Consider the following 20839-nt stretch of genomic DNA (forward strand, 5'->3'; position numbering starts at 1 on the left):
CCTTCAACAAATGGGTCTCTGCCTGTGTACCCAGGTACTGTACTTATTTCCACTGTCTACGTGAATGAGTTAGAGAGGACCAGCCCAGGGTGCCACAGGAACATACATGAGTGGCAGTTAACACCAAAGATCTAAGCAGGAGACTGAGGCAAGGAAAGGGGAGTTCAGAGCTGGGAATGGGAACTAGTCATTCAGGGAAAGGAAGAAAAGCAATCCAGACAGGCAGAATAGCACAAGGAAAGGCGGGATGATATGAGACCACAAGGCATCACAACACTGCCAGTAATTCAGTACGTCTAGAGGAAAGGGCGGGAGAACGTCAAGAGAAAACTGCCAGGTACTTCCATGAAACATAAAATGCTGAACCCTAGAGTCAAACAAGAGCGTGCTGGAGGGGGGCACGAGCTTAGATTCACTAAAAGTTTCATCCAAGCTGAAGTTTCACTTCGGATCTGTCAAGATTTAATGCGTGTTACACAGTCCCAGACAACTGAAGAAACAGAGCTATGCCATCAAATACAGTTTTAGTTTTCACAGAATAAGTTTCCATACACTGCCTGGCTCCCAAATACCCACATGACCCACACTACAGACCTTTCCCCATAGCAGAGAAAAGTCCATACATCAGGTAATGCTTTAGTTCTGCTCATTTTCATGGGTAGTAGGTAGTAAAAACAAACAAAAAACTCCTGCAATTACCAAATGCAGGCAATACTGTTTAGACTGTCGAGAGTCTAAAAGTGTACTTACCTATACAAGCAGTCCATATAGTCTGCACCCTTGCTGTATTCCTCCCAGTACCTATGATACATAACAAGTACTTGCTCTTCAGACTCCAGAACTCTCTAGAAAAAGAAAAAAATATTTTTTACTCAGAAAGCACTAATCATTTTCATTTGTAAGCTATGAAATTTATCAAAAACTAATGTTCTTAAATAAGTGACATAATTCAAGCACTATATAATTATATTTACAAATTACATTCTTATTTTTAACTACCTTTAGTAACAATTAAAGAGCTAGAAAAAAAATGTGAATCTTAGATATGAAAGTGAAGCGTCCATACTAGAGAGTAAATGTTTCATTCTCTAAGATAAAAAAACAAAATATAATGGTTTGATGCTGTTCTTTGGGCTAGAATATTAGATCAGATTAAAACAGAATGTAATTCTATTGTGTTTCCTCACGTCCATCACTTCTGATCAGCCTGCAGTTATGTCATCACCTCATATTATTCACTATTGTGAATAAGACTACTTATGAAAATTGACACATTTTCCATATTCCCCAAATAAGTTATTTTATATTTATTTAATAAAAACCTACTATTTTTTGAAAAATGAAAATCAAACTGAAATCTGAGGGCTGATGTTTAAAAAGTTAATTTTAATGGAAATCCAGTCTAACAATAAAAATCCACTGGACAGGACAGACATTCCCGAGGCCACCGCTGCTCTTACTTCAGTTCTTCCATCAACCGTCCGCGTGACCTTAGGCAAGACATGACCTCAACACTCATCCAATTAACTCTTGATGAAAGCTATGCTTTTAAACTTGGAGTTTTACCAGTTAAGTCTCAGGATGATAGGAATAGCCTATAAATAGTACTTTTTTGCCTATCATATGGTAAATAAATTAAAAATCGCAACCACTATTAATAATGCTGGGGAATAGGGCCCACTTAGGAACTACTGCTACTGGTTGGATAGAATATAAATCTAGGAACAATTTCTTACTACGGTTGTTCCTCAACATCAGTGGGGAATTGTTTCCAGGACCCCACCATGGATACCAAAATCCGCAGGTGCTCAAGTCCCTACAGCCGGGCCTCCATATCCACCAATTCGGAACATAGAGATATGGAGGGAAATGTTCATGACTTATGACCCAGTAATTCCACATCTAGGGACTTACCCTATAAAAAAACTTGGTAACACAAGAATAACTTAGCTACAAGGGTGTTCATGGAAGTATTGTTTATAATCACAACTTTATGAACTGGAAATAATCTATATGCCCAGCAATATAGGAATATTTAAACAAATCACAGTATCTCCACAAAATGAAAAATTTTACAATCACTGCCAGAATTACAAAAGTCTATTTAATGACAAAGAAAGAGACCTACAATATTATTAAAAGCAAAAAGCACATTATAAAGTATACAACATGACTTCATTTTCTAATAAAAAATGGAAGTCTACACAAAACAAAAATATGCAAAAGACATATATCAAATTATATTTTTGTTAATATGTATCAAAAAAAGATATATTTAAAAATAGATATATCAGAAGTATTAACAGTGGTTAGTTCCGGAGGTATGTTATGGGTGATGTTTATTTTCTTTTTCCTTATCAGTATGTTCTAAATGATCTACAACATAATGCAATACTTTAGTAATTTAAAAAGTTCTCACAGGTGAAACTTTTCAGTTCTGTTGGCTATATTAACAATTTACTTTGTCATCTACATAATAGCCAACTTCTTTTTTTGTCACTGGGCTTGAGAGAAAATATGGTATACAATTATATAAGTATTCTAAACTTTCATAAAACTACTTCACAATTGTAATTTTTCAATCACACAATTATACCAATATTAATTTCTTGGTTTTAATAATTGTACCACTGTTATGCAAGATGTTAATATTATGAAGCTGGGTATTATGAAGCTGGGTAAAAAGTATTTGAGAAGTCTTTATTATTTTTGCAACTTTTCTATAAGCTTAAAATTATTTCAAAATAAAAGGTTTTTAAAAATCACACTTACAACCTACACTAAAACATAAAATAGCAAAATTTATAAATGACTCACACAGTTATCTAGTATATTATAACCAAAGCTAACCAGCTCACAACAGCAGAACTTTAACTTGAAAACTAACATATGAAAAATGCTAAGACTAAGTTAAATTACTTGTCATTAAAACCACTTTCATAAACTGATAAATGCACATACTAGAACGCTAAAATGTATCTGCCATATAAAATAAAAAGTAGAGCATTTCCTGCAAATCAAAAACAGAATGAGCTATAACCTCACACCTGTCAGAATGGTTATCATCAAAAGTCAAGAAACAGGACTTCCCTGGTGGCGCAGTGGTTAAGAATCTGCCTGACAATGCAGGGGACACGGGTTCGAGTCCTGGTCTGGGAAGATCCCACTTGCCGTGGAGCAACTAAACCCGTGTGCCACAACTACTGAGCCTGTGAGCCACAACTACTGAGCCCACGTGCCACAAATACTGAAGCCCACGCGCCTAGAGCCCGTGCTCCACAACAAGAGAAGCCACCACAATGAGAAGCCCACGCACCACAACGAAGAGTAGCTCCCGCTCGCCGCAACTAGAGAAAGCCCGTGTGCAGCAACGAAGACCCAACGTAGCCAAAAATAAATAAATAAATAAAGTCAAGAAATAGCAAGTGCTGGCAAGGATCTATAGAAAAGGGAACCCTCATGCACTACTGATGGGACTGTAAACTGGTGCAGCCACTATGGAAAACAGGGTGTTCCTCAAAAAATTAAAAACAGAACTACCATGTGAGCCAGCAATTCCACTCCTGGGTATTTACCTGAAGAAAAAGAAAACACTAATTCAAAAAGATACATGCACCGCAATGTTCATAGCAGTTATAGCAGCATTACTTACAAATAGCCAAGATACATAAGCAACCTAAGTGTCCAACAATAGACAAATGGATAAAGAAGATGTGGTATATATATATATATATATATATATATATATATATATATACACAATGGGATATTACTCAGCCATATAAAGAATGAAATCTCGCCATTTAAAACAACATGGATGAACCCAGAGGGTATCATGCTAAGTGAAATAAGTCACACAGAGAAAGACAAATACCGCATCATCTCACTCATATGTGTAATCTGAAAAACAAATGAACTAGCAAAACAAAACAGACACAGACTCAGAGATACAGAGAACAAACAGGTGGTTGCCAGAGGGGAGAAGGCTGGAGTAGGGGGCCAAAAAGGTGAAAGGGATTAAGAGGTACAAACTTCCAGTTAGAAAATAAATAAGTCATGGGGATGTAACGTAGAGTGCAAGGAATATGGTCAATAATATTGTAATAACTTTGTATAAGGACAGATGGTAACTAGACTTAATTTGGTGATCATTTCATAATGTATGTAAATGTTGAATCACTATGTAGTTCACCTGAAACAAAATATTGTATGTCAACTATATTCCAATGAAAAGAAAATAAACAGATAAAATCGGCTCTGAAAATCTGAGCTTACAAAATATTGTATGTCAACTATATTTCAATGAAAACAAAATAAAATAAACAGATAGATAAAATAGGCTTTGAAAAACTGAGCTTTTCTTCAAATGTTATAAGGGAAATATCACAGGATCAATTGTGCTCTACTTATGGGTTATTACCATTTGAAAAAGATCTACTCCTAGTCATGTACAGGGTTAGACATATTATTACACAGACTGTGTTACTTTATCTCCATTTTACAGATAAAGGAACATGAAGTTCAATCTACAAGGTAGGTTAGGTGAGTTGTCCAGGGTCACAGGGCTAACAAAAGGTAGTCAAGCTTCCACAGACTTAGAGAAGGAACTTATGGTTACCAAGGGGGAAGGATGGGGGAAAGGGATAGTTAGGGAGTACGGGATAGACATGTACACACTGATATAATTAAAATGGATAACCTTTCACTATTCGGGTTCTTTTGTGTTTCCATACAAATTGTAAAATTCTTTGTTCTAATTCTGCGAAGAATGCCATTGGTAGTTTGATAGGGATTGCACTGAATCTGTAGATTGCTTTGGGTGATTTTCACAATACTGATTCTTCCAAGAACATGGTATATTTTTCCATCTGTTTATGTCATCTTTGATTTCTTTAATCAGTGTTTTATAGTTTTCTGAGTACAAGTCTTTCACCTCCTTAAGTAGGTTTATTCCTAGGTATTTTATTCTTTTTGTTGCAATGGTAAATGGTAGTGTTTCCTTAATTTCTCTTTCTGATTTTTCATTGTTAGTATATAGGAATGCCAGAGATTTCTGTGCATTCATTTTGTATCCTGCAACCTTACCAAATTCATTGATTAGTTCTAGTAGTTTTCTGGTGGCATCTTTAGGATTTTTTATGTATAGTATCATGTCATCTGCGAACAGTGACAGTTTTACTTCTTCTTTTCCAATTTGTATTCCTTTTATTTCTTTTTCTTCTCTGATTGCCGTGGCTAGGACTTCCAAAACTATGTTGAATAAGAGTGGCAAGAGTGGACATCCTTGTCTTGTTGCTGATCTTAGTGGAAACGCTTTCAGTTTTTCACCATTGAGCATGATGATTACTGTGGGTTTGCCATATATGGCCTTTATTATGCTGAGGTAGGTTCCCTCTATGCCCATTTTCTAGAGAGTTTTTATCATAAGTAAGTGTTGAATTTTGTCAAAAGCTTTTCCTGCATCTATTGAGATGATCGTATGGTTTTTATTCCTTAATTTGTTAATTTGGTGTATCACATTGATTGATTTGTGTATATTGAAGAATCCTTGCACTCCTGGGATAAATTCCACTTGATCATGGTGTATGATCCTTTTAATATGTTGTTGGATTCTGTTTGCTAGTATTTTGTTCAGGATTTTTGCATCTATGTTCATCAGTGATATGGGTCTACAATTTTCTTTTTTGTGATATCTTTTTCTGGTTTTGGTATCAGGGTGATGGTGGCTTCGTATAGCCAAAGCAATCTTGAGAAAGAAAAATGGAGCTGGAAGAATCAGGCTCCCCAACTTCAAACTATACTACAAAGCTACAGTAATCAAGACAGTATGGTACTGGCACAAAAACAGAAATATAGATCAATGGAACAGGATAGAAAGCTCAGAGATGAACACATGCATATACGGTCACCTAATTTACGACAAAGGAGGTAAGACCATACAATGGAGAAAAGACAGCCTCTTCAATAAGTGGTGGTGGGAAAAGTGGACAGCTACATGTAAAAGAATGAAATTAGAATACTACCTAACACCATACACAAAAATAAACTCCAAATGGGTTAAAGACCTAAATGTAAGATCGGATACTATAAAACTCTTAGAGGAAAATACAGGAAAAACACTCTTTGACATAAACCACAGCAAGATCTTTTTTTGACCCACCTCCTAGAGTAATGAAAAAACAAAAATAAACAAATGGGACCCAATTAAAAGCTTTTGCACAGCAAAGTAAACCATAAACTGGACGAAAAGACAACCCTCAGAATGGGAGAAAATATTTGTAAATGAAGCAACGGACAAAGGATTAGTCTCCAAACTATACAAACAGCTCATGGAGCTCAATATCAAAAGAGCAAGCAACCCAATTAAGAAATGGGCAGAAGACCTATATAGACATTTCACCAAAGAAGACATACAGATAGCCAAAAGGCACATGAAAAGATGCCCAACATCACTAACTATTAGAGAAATGCAAATCAAAACTACAATGAGGTATCACCTCACACTGGTCAGAATGGCCCTTATCAAAAAATCTAGAAACAATAAATGCTGGAGAGGGTGTGGAGAAAAGGGAACCCTCCTACACTGTTAGTGGGAATGTAAATTGATCCAGCCACTATGGAGAACAGTATGGAGGTTCCTTAAAAAACTAAAAATAGAACTACCCTATGACCCAGCATTCCCACTACTGGGCATATACCCAGAGAAAACCATAATTCAAAAAGAGACATGTACTCCAATGTTCACCGCAGCACTATTTACAACAGCCAGGACATGGAAGCAACCTAAGTGTCCATCGACAGATGAATGGATAAAGAAGATGTGGCACATATATACAATGGAATACTACTCAACCATAAAAAGAAATGAAATTGAGTTATCTGTAGTGAGGTGGATGGACCTAGAGCCTGTCATACAGAGTGAAGTCAGTCAGGAAGAGAAAAACAAATACCATATGTTAACGCATATATATGGAATTTTTTTAAAAAATGGTACTGATGAACCTAGTGGCAGGGCAGGAATAAAGATGCAGACATAGAGAATGGACTTGAGGACACACCATTGGGGGAGGGGGAAGCTGGGGTGAAGCAAGAGTAGCATCGACATATATATATATATACACTACCAAATGTAAAACAGATGGCTAGTGGGAAGCAGCAGCATAGCACAGGGAGATCAGCTCGGCGCTTTGCGATGGCCTAGAGCGGTGGGATAGGGAGAGTGGGAGGGAGACACAAGAGGGAGGGGATATGGGGATATACGTATGCATATGGCTGATTCACTTTGTTGTACAACCGTAACTAACACAGCATTGTGAAGCAATTATACTCCAATAAAGATGTATAAAATAAATAAAATAAATGGATAACCAACAGGGACCTACTGCATAGTGCACGGAACTCTACTCAATGTTATATGACAGCCTGGATGGGAGGGGAGTTTGGGGGAGAATGGATACATGTATATGTATGGCTGAGTCGCTTTGCTGTGCACCTGAAACTATCACAACATTGTTAATTGGCTATACTCCAATATAAAATAAAAAGTTTTTAAAAATAAATAAAATAAAATACTGGGGGGGAAAAGAAGGTAGTCAAGTTTCTAGTTCAAAGAATAAATGATCTCATCCAGTTCCTGATAAGATCAGTAATCCAAAAGAAGTCAGAAATGCTGCGTGTAGCCAAATACTACAAAATTCATTCACTGCTTATACACAGATCAAGTCGGTGATGTCGCCCTCATGCACATGGCACACTGACCAAAATAACTGGTCACAGAGGCTTTCTATCATACTTTTAAATTTACCATTCTCCTTTTTAATTCTAGGTTTTTAAAGACCTTATATAGGATATGAAGAGGCATCTAAAATGTTGAATATAAAGACAGAGATTCACCAAGAGGTGGGAAGCAACAGTAAAGAAAACTTGGTTCTATAAACACCATCCAGAGGATATGTAAGCACTTGATTTCAAGTTGAACACATCTTGATTTGAAACCCTACTCTTTAACTTACTAGTTGTATGATCTGGAGCAACTAAACTGACTTCCCTTGGAGAACCTAACAACACAGAGCTTGACCCAAAGCTCTTATATACATATTAGAAAAATGCTAATTAGGAAACAAAAGAAATAACCTTAACCTGATACAAGTTCTGCACTGGAAAACAGTGAACTAGTCAAATAACTATGTAGCCATAAACACATTTACATCATGTATATATCAATCCTTACCTTGTGCAAATGCCGTACATGATTTTCCAAAAAAATCTTAGTTTCTGTATAAAGTCTTTCTCCAAGGGGTTCAGGATAGGCCACACATAAAGCATAGATATCTCTAGTTAAATTGTTAAGGTTTTCATATTCATTGAAGATACTACTTTAAAACAAAAGATTTAACTCAAGTCTGGCATTAAAAAATGAAAAATCCTTATTTCATTTTTGCAGTTTAGGATTATATAGATACATACACAGAATGAAAAACACTTACCCGACACGTTGGTGATAGAAGGGAGGTGGGAAATCAACCTCACATGCTCTGACTCTTTACCCTGTATCCTCACCCCAAAAAGAGCAAGCAGCCCTCTCCACGTGATGTCATTGTCTGGGAGGCCTCAGTCAGACTTTCCTATGTTCCCTCCAAATTCTTTCGTTGTTTACTTTTAATTGTAATTAGTAACCAATAAAATATCTCCATGTATCCATGTATATATATTTGTTCGATTACTATTATATTAAATATTTAAAATTTTATTTACATACTTAAAAAACAAACATGGTGAAGCAAAAATATCACCCAAATAGTGTAATATCACTGTGCCAGGTTTCTTTATAGAAAAAAAAGTTACAATAAGAAACTATTAAGTTATTTTAGGGATCGGGAGGGTGGGAGGGAAACACAAAAGGGAGGAGATATGGGGATATATGTATATGTATAGCTGATTCACTTTGTTATAAAGCAGAAACTAACACACCATTGTAAAGCAATTATACTCCAATAAAGATGTTAAAAAAAAAAGAAACTATTAAGTTATTTTAAGTCAACTTAGATATCATAATGAACTTCTATAGACTGGAAGATTAAATAAAATAGTACAGATATAAGAGCTATTTTTCAGCAATAACATAAAAAATATTCACCTGTATTACAAAGAAAGTAGAGACTTGAATATACACTACCTAAGAAAGAAAAATTTTTTCATTTATCTGGACACAAATTCTATAGAGAATTGACATGGTTTGGTGGAGGGGAGAGGGAACAAGGCATCAATGGAGAAGGAGCTTCAAAGTAAGGTACTACATGAGCTCCCGGATCAGCCTGGGGTCCCTCCAGGTTTCAGCTAAAAATGCCTTTAGAAAAAAAAGTCCTAGTTCATGACATAATTTAAATCTTAACTGATCACAAGCCTATCCTAGTAAAACTAGATGCAAAAGGGCTGTCAGAATTAGGTGTTGCAGAAGCCGGGACAGCAGTTAACTGCAGCGACTGGGGAACAGAGGTTCCTGGTTGGTAGGAGCACTCGGTTTACTGGGTACACAGGTGCGCCCACTTTGTGAGAATTCACCTCTACATTCACCAGTCAGCACGTATATCATACTTAAATTTAAATTAAAATTTTTTTAATTCCCTGGCAGTCCAGTGGTTAAGACTCGGAGTTTTCACTGCCATGGGCCTGGGTTCAATCCCTCAGGGAACTAAGATCCCACAAGCCACACATCACTGCCAAAAGAAAAAACAAAATTTTTTTAAATGACTAAATTTGGCCAGGCTCTAGATCAACAATCAGAAGTGATACATTTATTATCTTTAAGTTCTGAATACCTACTTCCAGAACTTCCATCCAACATGATGATGGTATTTGCTCCTCTAATCTTCCCTTAAGCCATATACACACATTTCTAGAATACACAACTTACTTGATACTGAAAAATCAGCAATTCAGTACCATAATTTCAACATGATATGCTAATTATGTGCTCAAATGTTTTACATCAACAAAGTTAATGTCTCAGTATAGCCACTGCATGTATATGTAAACAGAAATGACCAGCAAAATTCACCTAATAGGGCTTCCCTTCTCTCTGCTGAGGGAAAGGGATCTGTGCAAGGTAGGAATCCAGGGAGACTTTCCCATTTCACTCCACATACAGGACTTATATATTGTTTGACTCTTCCTCAGTGAGAATGTACTCATGTATTGTTTTTAATGGAGTCCACCTTAATAAATTTTTTAAATGAATATTTTAACTCAGCATAGTTTGGGGTCTCACTGCATAATTTCACTCAACTGCCTAAAAGATATACCTAAATATGTTCTTTTTCTTTAACCTGTTCAAATACCCAACCACTCTGGAAATGGTTAGGCCTTGGGAAGAGCACCCAAGAGGAGCACTTTTCAACCCTCTAGCATTCAATTATGATTTGGTTATAGACAAGATACTTTAAAAAACCAAAAATGGGAAATAACGTAGGTGGTCAGATTTAGATTTAAACACTGTCTCCTCCAAGTCATCTTTTCTGGGAGCCGGAATAGAAAGATACCTGTATGTACAAACTTTCCACTTACAAATTCTCAAATTCAGAAACAAAATGTGTTCAGGAGCAAGAGCTCTGAACTCTGTTACAACCAAAAGGCAGTGCTGGTAAGCAGCAAATTACTTATTTTAGTTCATTTTCTCTATTAAAAGATGCTTCCTATGCTTGGGCTTAATTTTTAGTTTTAACACTATTAACTCTACTGCATAGTGGGCCAAAAACAATGTTTTGCAATGGGAATAAAAGTAAAGATTACCTTAAAATTGAAAATGGTAAAATAATGGTCAAAAAAGAACTGACAATACAAAACTTTAAAAAATGAAAAATTTTATTGACATTTCGTAAGCGAAAAAATTAAAATGTGACATGTAAAAAATGCAGTATCTATAAAATCATCAATTAGCAAGCAAGGATAAAAAAATGACTCATTAAATAAAAGAACTCTGACATAATTTAGAAGAAGGGAGTGAAACTGTTACTGATGCACCAACCAGGGATGACTACAGATACAACCTTTTCCAATCCCCACAATCTAAGAAAGACTGATGGGCTGCTAAGTGTAGATGTCAAGGTTACTAAGAGGTCCTCCTTCTAACACTTGTGAAGATCATCAAGGATGGAGATTTCCCACCTCAACATTTTTCAATGCAGTCAAAATTGTTCTATGTTTGAAAAAGACTCCTCATAGAATATGTATTTGAAATAAGGACAATAGTTTTAGAGCCAGGTTTTCCTATCTGGGAGAATTACATTCAGGGAAGCAATCTTAAATAACCCCTCACTGAGTCACTATGGACTTAAACATAAAGCCATTTATTCACTAGAATCTATCTTGTCCTTAAGTAGGAGACCGTCTATGTTACACTGCTAGGGTTCGGAAATTGTCCTAACAGCTACCAAAAGGCAGAAAATCATGAATACAAGTACACTTGTCCCTCAGTATCCACAGAGGATTGGTTCCAGTACCCACTGTGGATACCAAAATCCGAGGATGCTCAAGCCCCTTACAGTCAGCCCTCCATATCCATGGTTACAGGACCGACAGTATACTTATTGAAAAAAATCTGAGTACGGGCAGACCTGTGCAGTTCAAACCTGTGTTGTTCAAGGGTCGACCGTAAACCAAAAGAACCAAAGAACTCCAACCCAGGGAAGTAAATAGTAAATGTACATCTACACCTAGCCTCTATCATATCATAAGCATTTGATATACCTCTTAAAGAGTAAGTCCCAAACGACCCTAGACTGCACCTAAGCTGTCACAGAGCTTCTGTTATAGAGCATCATTATTACTTGTGTTAGGCAGAATTCTAAAAATGGCCTCTCAAGACTTCCTTCCCTAACCCCTGGGACTGTGAATATAAGAAAGCACACCCAGTTACTTTACACGGCAAGGGGACTTGGCAGCTGCAGTTATGATTAGTAATCAGTTGGCTCTAAAATAGGAAGATTATCCTGGACTTCCCTGATGGGCCTAATCTAATCGCATGAGCCCTTCAAAGGCAGATCCCTACCAGCCCCTGCCCCCTGCGCCAGCTGCAGAAGGGGAAAGGCTTGACTCGCCACTGCTGGCTGTGAAGATGGAAGGGGGTCACAAGTAACAACTGGAGAGTGACCGTAAGTCAATGAGAGCAGCTCACGGCCAAAAGTCAAGTAGGAAACCAGGACCTCAGTCCTATAGCTGCAAGGAATTGAATTCTGCCAAATAACAGGAATGAGCTTAAAAGTGGACCCTGAGCTCTAGATGAGAAGACAGCCAGCCAACCCCGACTTCAGCCTTGTGAGATCCTGAGCAGGGAACCTAGTCACACGATGGACTCTGACCTACAGAACTGGGAGATAATAAAAGAGTGAAACACTAAATTTAAGCCACTACATCTGTAGTAATTTGTAATGCATCAAAAGAAAACACTGATGTCTTCTATTTACATTACCTATCAACCAGAATGCCTTGCATACATAACTGGACCCAGTACATTTATGAAGGATGAGGGTTAAGAGCCCTCTTATCAACACAATAAGAGAACTAGCTAAATATTAATGCTACTTCTTTCATCCGTACAGTATGCTTCATGGCATTCAGCTGACAGTAGCTACTCACTCACCAAATATTTGCTAGGTGTCTATATGTACCAGATACTGGGAATACAGCAGTGAACAAAACAGACAGGTATCTGTGCCCTTACAGAGGTTATATTTAGTAAAAATGTTGTAGACAGGGGTTCACTAAGTTCCATACTTACACATGTTAAACACTTCGGCTGGCAGACCAGGCTTCTTTGATACCCACTTCAAGGGTGTAAGGAGACTTGAGCATTTTTATCCCAGCATCTAGCCTACAATATCAGGAAGTCAATCTTAACTCTCTTGGGCCACTATATTCTCAACTGTAAAATGGGCTAATAATATATATTTTACAAGATCATCTGTAACAAATTAATCACATGCATTATATGTTGAAAGACAAAATTATGACACAAAAGAATGTACACAGTATGATTCCATTTATACACAGTTCAAAACACAATTAACCAATATTGTTTAAGGCTGTATATATAAGCAATCATGCTGTTCTTTAAAAAACAAGAGAATAATATGATAGTAGTTACCTCCAAGGGAAAGGAGAAGGCTTGTGAACTGAGAGGGGCAGCTGGTGGGGGAAGGCTGGTGGATGCCAGCAGTGTTCTGGTTCTTAACCTGTGTGGTGATAATGCAGGTGTCTGCCTTATAATTATTTGCTCAACTCTACATGTATATTTTACTTATGTATGCATTATATTTCATACACCTCAAAAAATGCTTTGTAAAAGATCAAGTATTAATATATGGTGGTGAACAATTTGTAGGGAGGGCTTTTTTCCAGTTTCAAAATATTAAAGATTTATAGCCTCTAAAATTTCTACGTAAAATATCTGAGTATCAGATGTCAACCTTATATTCTAGGGCAAAATAACAGGGAAAAGGAGGGAATCTGGCTTTAGAACAATTAGGAACATTATTTTACATAATAAATAAAATCATAATAAAATGCTACTTTTTTCACAGTAAAATTTAGAATGATATTTCATTCCTTTATTTTTCATAATAAAATTTAAAATGATATTCCACTCCTCAGTTTACTGTTTCTGTAGGTACTTTTTATTTCAGGGGAGGAGGAGAAAACTCGTGACCAGGTCAAGAGTAACTGAGCCATCTTAGATGGATCAAACAATAAACATCTTAGAAATATCAGTAACTGAAGGGGCACTTTCAAAGGAAGTCAGTTATCTCAAAACCATTTATAAACCAGCAATTAACTGTATATTCTGTAGAAGAATAAGAACACATTTAATGACTCTATTTTCTTTACCTTATGCTCATTTTCTCTTTTCTTGTAATCTTCTATGACCAACTCTTTCTCTCCTCTCTCTGCTCATTATTTTAGTTAAAACAGCATTAAAAGTACCTGAGTATGTGCTTAGCCCAACCTCATTAACACACAAGTAACCTTTAACCCTTTCTCAGTTTTTACTGATTCCCACCAAAAACAATTCATGATGTTCCACAAAAAAAATTTAAGAGACTAATTCAAAAATAAGCTCTTCAAAGACAGACTCCATAACAATTATCATCTAGATACAATGGAAAGTACAGGAAATTAGATGTTAGACATCTTGTATGCAAGTCTGTATGCGCCATGAATGACTACCTGCATAACCCGGGGCAAGTCCCTTCACCTCTGAGTATCAGTTTCCTCATCTATTATATCTGCCCCACTGATCTTATAGGCTTGTTTCTATATTAAAAATATAAAAGATCTTTGCAAACTCTGAAGTCTTCTAGAAATGTTACCATCATTTTCTGTATCTGTAGTGCCTAGAACATAGGTACCCTAACAAATGTTTCTTACTGACAACTGCAATTGTAATGAATTCAAAGAACTTCACTGTTCTTGCATCAACATTCAGTTTAATATTGACAATTAGGTTAGGCATTGAGAACAAGCTGAATCACTGTCTTATGAAATCCAAGCTTTTCTAGAGAACACACACCTCGCACAGTGAGGGCAGCCATCCTTCAGCCCCAGGACACTGCTGGAGAGGGCGGCACAGCGCGTGAGAGGACTCGGAACCTCCACGCGCACTCTGGTAATAATACCTTCAGATCTCACCTTCCCTTTTGGGGGAAAGAATCTCTGGTCCCTACAGTGTCCACCCAGTCCACAAGGCCTCCTTCAGGGCCCTGGGGCACTGCCATGGCACTCAGACCCAGAGACCAGGCCTCCACCCTATGCCCTTTCTTTGCCCTGGAATGTGGTGTGTGTGGTGGTCCCTGTGGTGGAAGACGGAGGCGGGTCAGGAGTCTGTCAGGGCACAGGCCGTTCCCAGGCCCTCCCAGCCGTGGCCCCTGGCAAACACTGGGCAGAGTTGATGAGGCTGCCACCCACCACTCTGCTCCAGCTACCTGTGGCTGAGGGTTCCTAGAGACCCCTTTAACCTCCCCAATACTAAGAAACTACAGTATTGTAATACTGTGGTTTTTTCCTTTGGTGCCAGAGTATATAGCCTGGGTGCTGGAGGTTGCACTGTGTTTTTTACATATATAATATATATATAAAATAATATTATTAATAACGTTATAATAATATACATATCATGTACAGTGTGTGTGTGTGTGTGTGTGTATATGTATTTTTTTAAAAAAGATTGCTGTCATGTAGGAATGCAGGACAGCAGGTTTCAGACTGTCCTAGGGAAACCACAAATTTATATTTTCATATAAAACTCCTAAATCACAAATGTAGAAAACCCAAATAAGAAACGTTTCCATCTCAGAGCCACTGAATTTGCTGTTTGCTCTCTGCTTGGAACACTCCCCCCCAGGTTTCTGTGTGACCTGCTCCCTCCCTCGGTTCCAGCCTCTGCTCAAGTATCACCATCCTGACATCCTCAACATCCTCAAGGAGGCCTTCCTTGACCACCATCTAGAGAGGCGCGCACACGCACTCCAACCACGCTCATGCCCTCGCTTTGCTTTACGTCCCCCCACGGGATGTAACCTGTTATTAGAAGCACTGGCATCAGGTTTTGTGTTTTACATCCATTTAATATCTGTTTCCTTTAGTAGAATGAAGGGAAAGTAGTTTGCATCGTTTACAAATGTACTCCTAAAGCCTAAAGTAGTGCCTGACATATACTAAGTGCTCAGTAAAGTATTTGTTGAGCAAAAGGTTATCAAAGATTGTTGACTGCCACATACAGGCAATGAACTTGGAAATGTGAACAATAATATATATGAAAATAGTCACACTGGCATGTTCTTCCACTAAGGAAAGCTTAAACCTGTTGTCACTTTTCAACAAGCTTATGAACCTAGCATGTTGATCAGTGCAGGCATCCATGCCACTGGAAGGATACGAGAAGCGGTCGTTCCATGTTGCTCTCTCCACGTACTCCAACATGACCACAGCTTTGATTGTCGTGAGGAGTTTGTTCCAGGTTTCATCAAAATCCACTACTCTTGGTTTCAAAGACATTGTGCAAGTTTAGTGTTGAAATCTGTTAATTAAAAACAACGGTAACATTAGCATGAATTCTACAAGGTCAGTGGCTTATTTCTAAAGCACCACATAACTAGACAGCATGCTGCACGGAAGGGGTGAGACCAGAACCTGGCACGTGGTGAGAACAATAAACACTGGCTGCCATCTTTTCATGACTGTCCAGACAAGGAACTCCACAGCATATGTGCATTCACTGCAAACTCTAGGAAATAAAAAGCTTTTAGCACAAATTATTTATAACCCAGGGTGGTCCAAAGATTGAGAAGCCTCATTTAATTTTCTGAGAGAAAGAAGCTGGGACCTAATGAGCCAAAAAGTTAACTTCCATCATGAGAAATGCACAAGAGATACTCAATAAAAAGGTTTTGGCCCCAAATCCTTGTGGTTTGCACTCCTTAAACTGGAGACTGAGGCCATATATGAGAAAACACAAGACAATTAAAGGGTTTATTTTCCTGGAGCATCAGTTTAACTAGATTCCAAATCCTTTTCAATATCACACCAGAAGAACAAAATTAAAAAGAGAAACCTCTTAAAGTTAAATTTAATTGCACAAGGGAGCACCTTTCCGGCACATGCCTTCACATCTTCCTCAAAGTTTTCCCTCGTTACTAGGACTGTGAAGCACCAAGCTAATCTGTAGCCAGGGCCAAACAAGGAGGAAACATTCTTCCTCCTGTGTCCCGCTGTGGTAAAAAAGGAGGTAGGGAGACAGGGGGGAGAAGGGGGGAATGCATAGAGAGAAAGGAAAAAAGAGACAAGGGGAGGAGACCAGCTGCACGGTCCCAGCCCACAAACTGGAGGTGGCCCTGGGCCCTTCTTACGTTTCTGTCCTGTGAAGAAAAGAACTCAAGAGGAGTCCAAGGAAGGGAAGAAAAAGAATCAGAGAAGCCAAACAAAAACCCAAAAGAGGGTGTGCCACACTAAATCAACCCTCTTTCTTCAACATACCAGGGACTCCACCTACAAGCCTTAAACTTCCTCTAACTACCGAGAATGGATTAGCAGTAGTTCCTGTGTGTGTGTCTGTGTGTCTGTGTGTGTGTGTGTGTGTGTGTGTGTGTGTGTGTGTGTACTGGGGGAAGGGGGAAACCTAAAGCTCCAGCTCTAAATCAGAAAATTAACCTTAACCCCGTCTCACCCTTATTCACACATCCTATCTAACTGTGTTACTCAATACTTCTTAAATCCATCCATTCCTGTACAACCCTATGAATGCTCTGAGATCAGGCCCTCAGCAGTTCCAGTTTGTATTAATCTTTATCAAAGAAATACTAACAACTGTTAATATTTACACAGTACTTACTATAAGCCAAACGCAAATCTAAGTGCTTTATATAAATTCACTTAATCCTCCCAACAAACTGATTAGGTAGGGTCCAATGTTCTCCCCATTTTCTAGATAAGAAAACTGATCACAGAGTGATTAAGAAACTTGCTTTAAGGTCATGGAGCTATTCAGACCCGTGCTGTAACCCCTGCCCTCAACTGCAATATACAACTATACTGCCTTACTAACATCCTTAGTGAGTACTTAGATACATGCCAGGTGTTGTACTAGGCTGAGGATACAGTGGTCAATAAACAAAGTTCTTGACCTTCAAGAAGGTTAGACTGGGCTTCCCTGGTGGCGCAGCGGTTGAGAGTCCGCCTGCTGATGCAGGGGACACGGGTTCGTGCCTCGGTCCGGGAAGATCCCATATGCCGCGGAGCGGCTGGGCCCGTGAGCCATGGCCGCTGAGCCTGCGCATCTGGAGCCTGTGCTCTGCGACGGCAGAGGCCACAACCGTGAGAGGCCCGCGTACCGCAAAAAAAAAAAAAGAAGGTTAGACTCTTGGATCTGGCACTCAGAAACAAAAATAACCTACGTAAACCACAGAGCTGACCATGTCACTCTGGTACTGAAAGCTGTTTGTGATTGTCCACTATAGACAGCATCCGGTTTAAGCTCATTGGCAACATGACCCACCAAGCTTCCATGGTTTGACCTTGGACTAAAGCACCTCTCCACCTTGCTCTTCTCATGGGGCTCTCTTCCTTGACATCATAATCTGGTAACTTCTCTGCTTAGAGGTCACTGAACACAACAGGCTGATTCACACACCCTGCCTTTTATCCTCATTGTTTTCTGTACCTAAAATTCTTCTCTTCTCCTTGCCTCCCCCTTTCCACCCATTCCCCTAACTCCTACTGATAGTTCAGCCTTGGCCCAGAATATCTGCTTTCAAGAAATTTTCTGGGCCCACTTAAGCTAGGTAAGGTGCCCTCTTATGCATTACTTGAGAACTCTATGTTTAACCTCTATTAGAGGATTAAACCATGCTCAACTGTGATTATCTGAGTGTTTCTTCAAGGTAGGGACTATTCTGTAACTGTCTATCAAAAAGCTGTCACTGTCTGCTTCACAATCCTTTCCTCCCCTTATAAAAATAGAATCATACTACACACCCTGCTTATAAATTATTTTAATGGTTGCACAGATTACCTTTTAGCTTTATTGAAGTTTTAGCAGAATCAGACTGGCATTGACTTCTCTGCTGAGACCAACAGGTTCCTGATAGAATGGGTTTATGTGCAGTGATAATCCATTCTTAGATGGGTGGAAAATGTGGACACCAAGGTGAGAGAAGCCTTCATTTTATTTCAATTGTTTAAATGATTGTTTACTCATGGAGCATTTATGTAAGGATGTGAAAGAGAGAGGGCAAAGAAAGAAACAAGACCACGACCACCACACTGTTCTTCTCCACTTCCCAAACTGTCAGACAACTCACAAGAATACATGAGTCTTGTTTTCATTCCTGTGCCACATCATGTCTTTCACCTGGTGTCCTGTCAGGACCACTCCCATCCCCAGTCAGTGAGACTATGTCCTACTGAGCACCTGCAAAGTTCAAATCTCACATTACTACAGTTTCCTCTAGCTTTCTTCTGGGTCCATTCATGAAATGTTAGGGTTTTTAACACTTTGGCACACAGGTACTGTGCCTATGGCCCCTAAAAATAAATCATAGGCTCCAAATTTAAAAAAAAAATTGAAAAATAAAAATTCATGTTTACTTATGTTTCCAGATAACATTATGACAATATTTTATGACAATAACATTTACGAAATTTTCATTACATTTGAAAATGATTCCTAGATTAGATTTTCTCACTTAGAGCACCATTTCTAAGTATGTATGGCTGTCAATAATAGTAAGTTAAATAATCACAAAAGTGATTTATAAAAACATAGTTACCATATGACCCAGCAATTCCACTCCTATGCAAGAGAAAACATGTCCACACAAAAACCTGGATGCAAATGTTCAGAGCAGCATTATTCATAAAGGCTAAAAGAGTGGAAATAACTCAAATGTCTATCGAGCAATAAATGGATAAACAAAATGCAGTACATCCATACAACAGATTATTATTCTGTAATACAAGAGAATGGAGTACTGATAGATGCTACAATACAGATGAACCTTGAAAACACACTATGTGAATAAAGTTGGTCACAAAAGACCACATGTTTTAGGATTCCACTTACGTACATGAAATATCCAGAATAGGCAAATCCATAGACACAGGAAGTATTTTAGTGGTTGCACAGGGCTAGAGGACTTGGAGAAAAATGGGAAGTGATTGCTAATTAGGTGATGAAAATGTTCTAGTATTGATTGTCATCATGTTGGTACAACCCTGTGAATGCGCTAAAAACCACTGAATTGTACAGTTCAAGAGTACACTGAAATGGTATGTGAAGCATAACTCAATAAAGCTGTTAGACATTTAAGGTGAAATAATCATATCAAAAACTTTGGAGCAGGCTTCCCTGGCGGCGCAGTGGTTGAGAGTCCGCCACGGGTTCGTGCCCCGGTCCGGGAAGATCCCACATGCTGCAGAGCGGCTGGGCCCATGAGCCATGGCCGCTGAGCCTGCACGTCCGGAGCCTGTGCTCCGCAACCGGAAAGGCCCGCGTACCGCAAAAAAACAAACAAACAAACAAAAAACTTTGGAGCAATTTAACGTGGAGGGGAGGGGAGAAAAGGTATACTTACGTGGTTGCAAATTCTGAAATCTCAGTCTCCCTCTCACTCCCATGCTCTAGTCACCAGCTCCCATCACCAGAGGCATATATTATATGTGTCTGGGGGTATTTTATACATATATATTGTTATTCCCCCTTTTTACATAAATGAATATAGAGAGGGTCTTTTTCTACTTGTTTTACATAAATGGTATTACACTGCTTACTTAACAATATACTCACTTAACAGTATATTTGGGAAAGTATTCCATTTTAATACACAAGGGTTTCTTTAATCTTAATAGCATTTCATTGTTTGGCTGTATCTGGATTCATTCTACTAAGTTTGATATGATATGTAATGAGTCCTCCAAAACTGAAGTGCCTAGTTTAATATCAGTAATTTTAAATTAAATAGTTTTTTTTTAATGAATTAGTAAGCTCTTTTTTTTTTTTTTTTTTGCATTATGTGGGCCTCTCACTGTTGTGGCCTCTCCCGTTGTGGAGCACAGGCTCCAGACGCACAGGCCCAGCGGCCATGGCTCACGGGCCCAGCCTCTCCGTGGCACGTGGGATCTTCCCGGACCAGGGCACGAACCCGCGTCCCCTGCATCGGCAGGCGGACTCTCAACCACTGCGCCACCAGGGAAGCCCAGTAAGCTCTTTTTACGTTGACATTAACAAGGTTTTCTTCTAAAGATACTAATAACACAATTTAAGTTACAACTGCTGTACTAGTTGATAAGAGAA

General features: G+C 38.5%; 1 protein-coding gene across 4 annotated transcripts in view; it reads right to left on the reverse strand.

Moving 5' to 3' along the window:
* Positions 1-20839, reverse strand: part of CUL2 (cullin 2) — an 83954-nt gene that overhangs the window by 51660 nt on the left and 11455 nt on the right. For 3 of the 4 annotated variants that reach the window (XM_022580410.3, XM_022580408.3, XM_022580409.2), the window contains exons 2-4: positions 15929-16069; positions 8231-8333; positions 751-845 (exon numbers count right to left, since the gene is read on the reverse strand). In XM_022580410.3, coding sequence (XP_022436118.1) covers positions 751-845; positions 8231-8333; positions 15929-16047 — 317 coding nt within the window. In that variant the 5' untranslated portion in view covers positions 16048-16069. Of the gene's footprint in view, positions 1-750; positions 846-8230; positions 8334-15928; positions 16070-17672; positions 18489-20839 lie in introns of those variants that run through there. The other variant, XM_089906483.1, reaches the window with a different exon arrangement.

The sequence above is a fragment of the Delphinapterus leucas genome, chromosome 2 (assembly GCF_059928025.1).
Source record: "Delphinapterus leucas isolate spDelLeu-1000000601 "Yukka" chromosome 2, BTC_Dleu_Yukka2, whole genome shotgun sequence".
Lineage (NCBI taxonomy): Eukaryota > Metazoa > Chordata > Mammalia > Artiodactyla > Monodontidae > Delphinapterus > Delphinapterus leucas.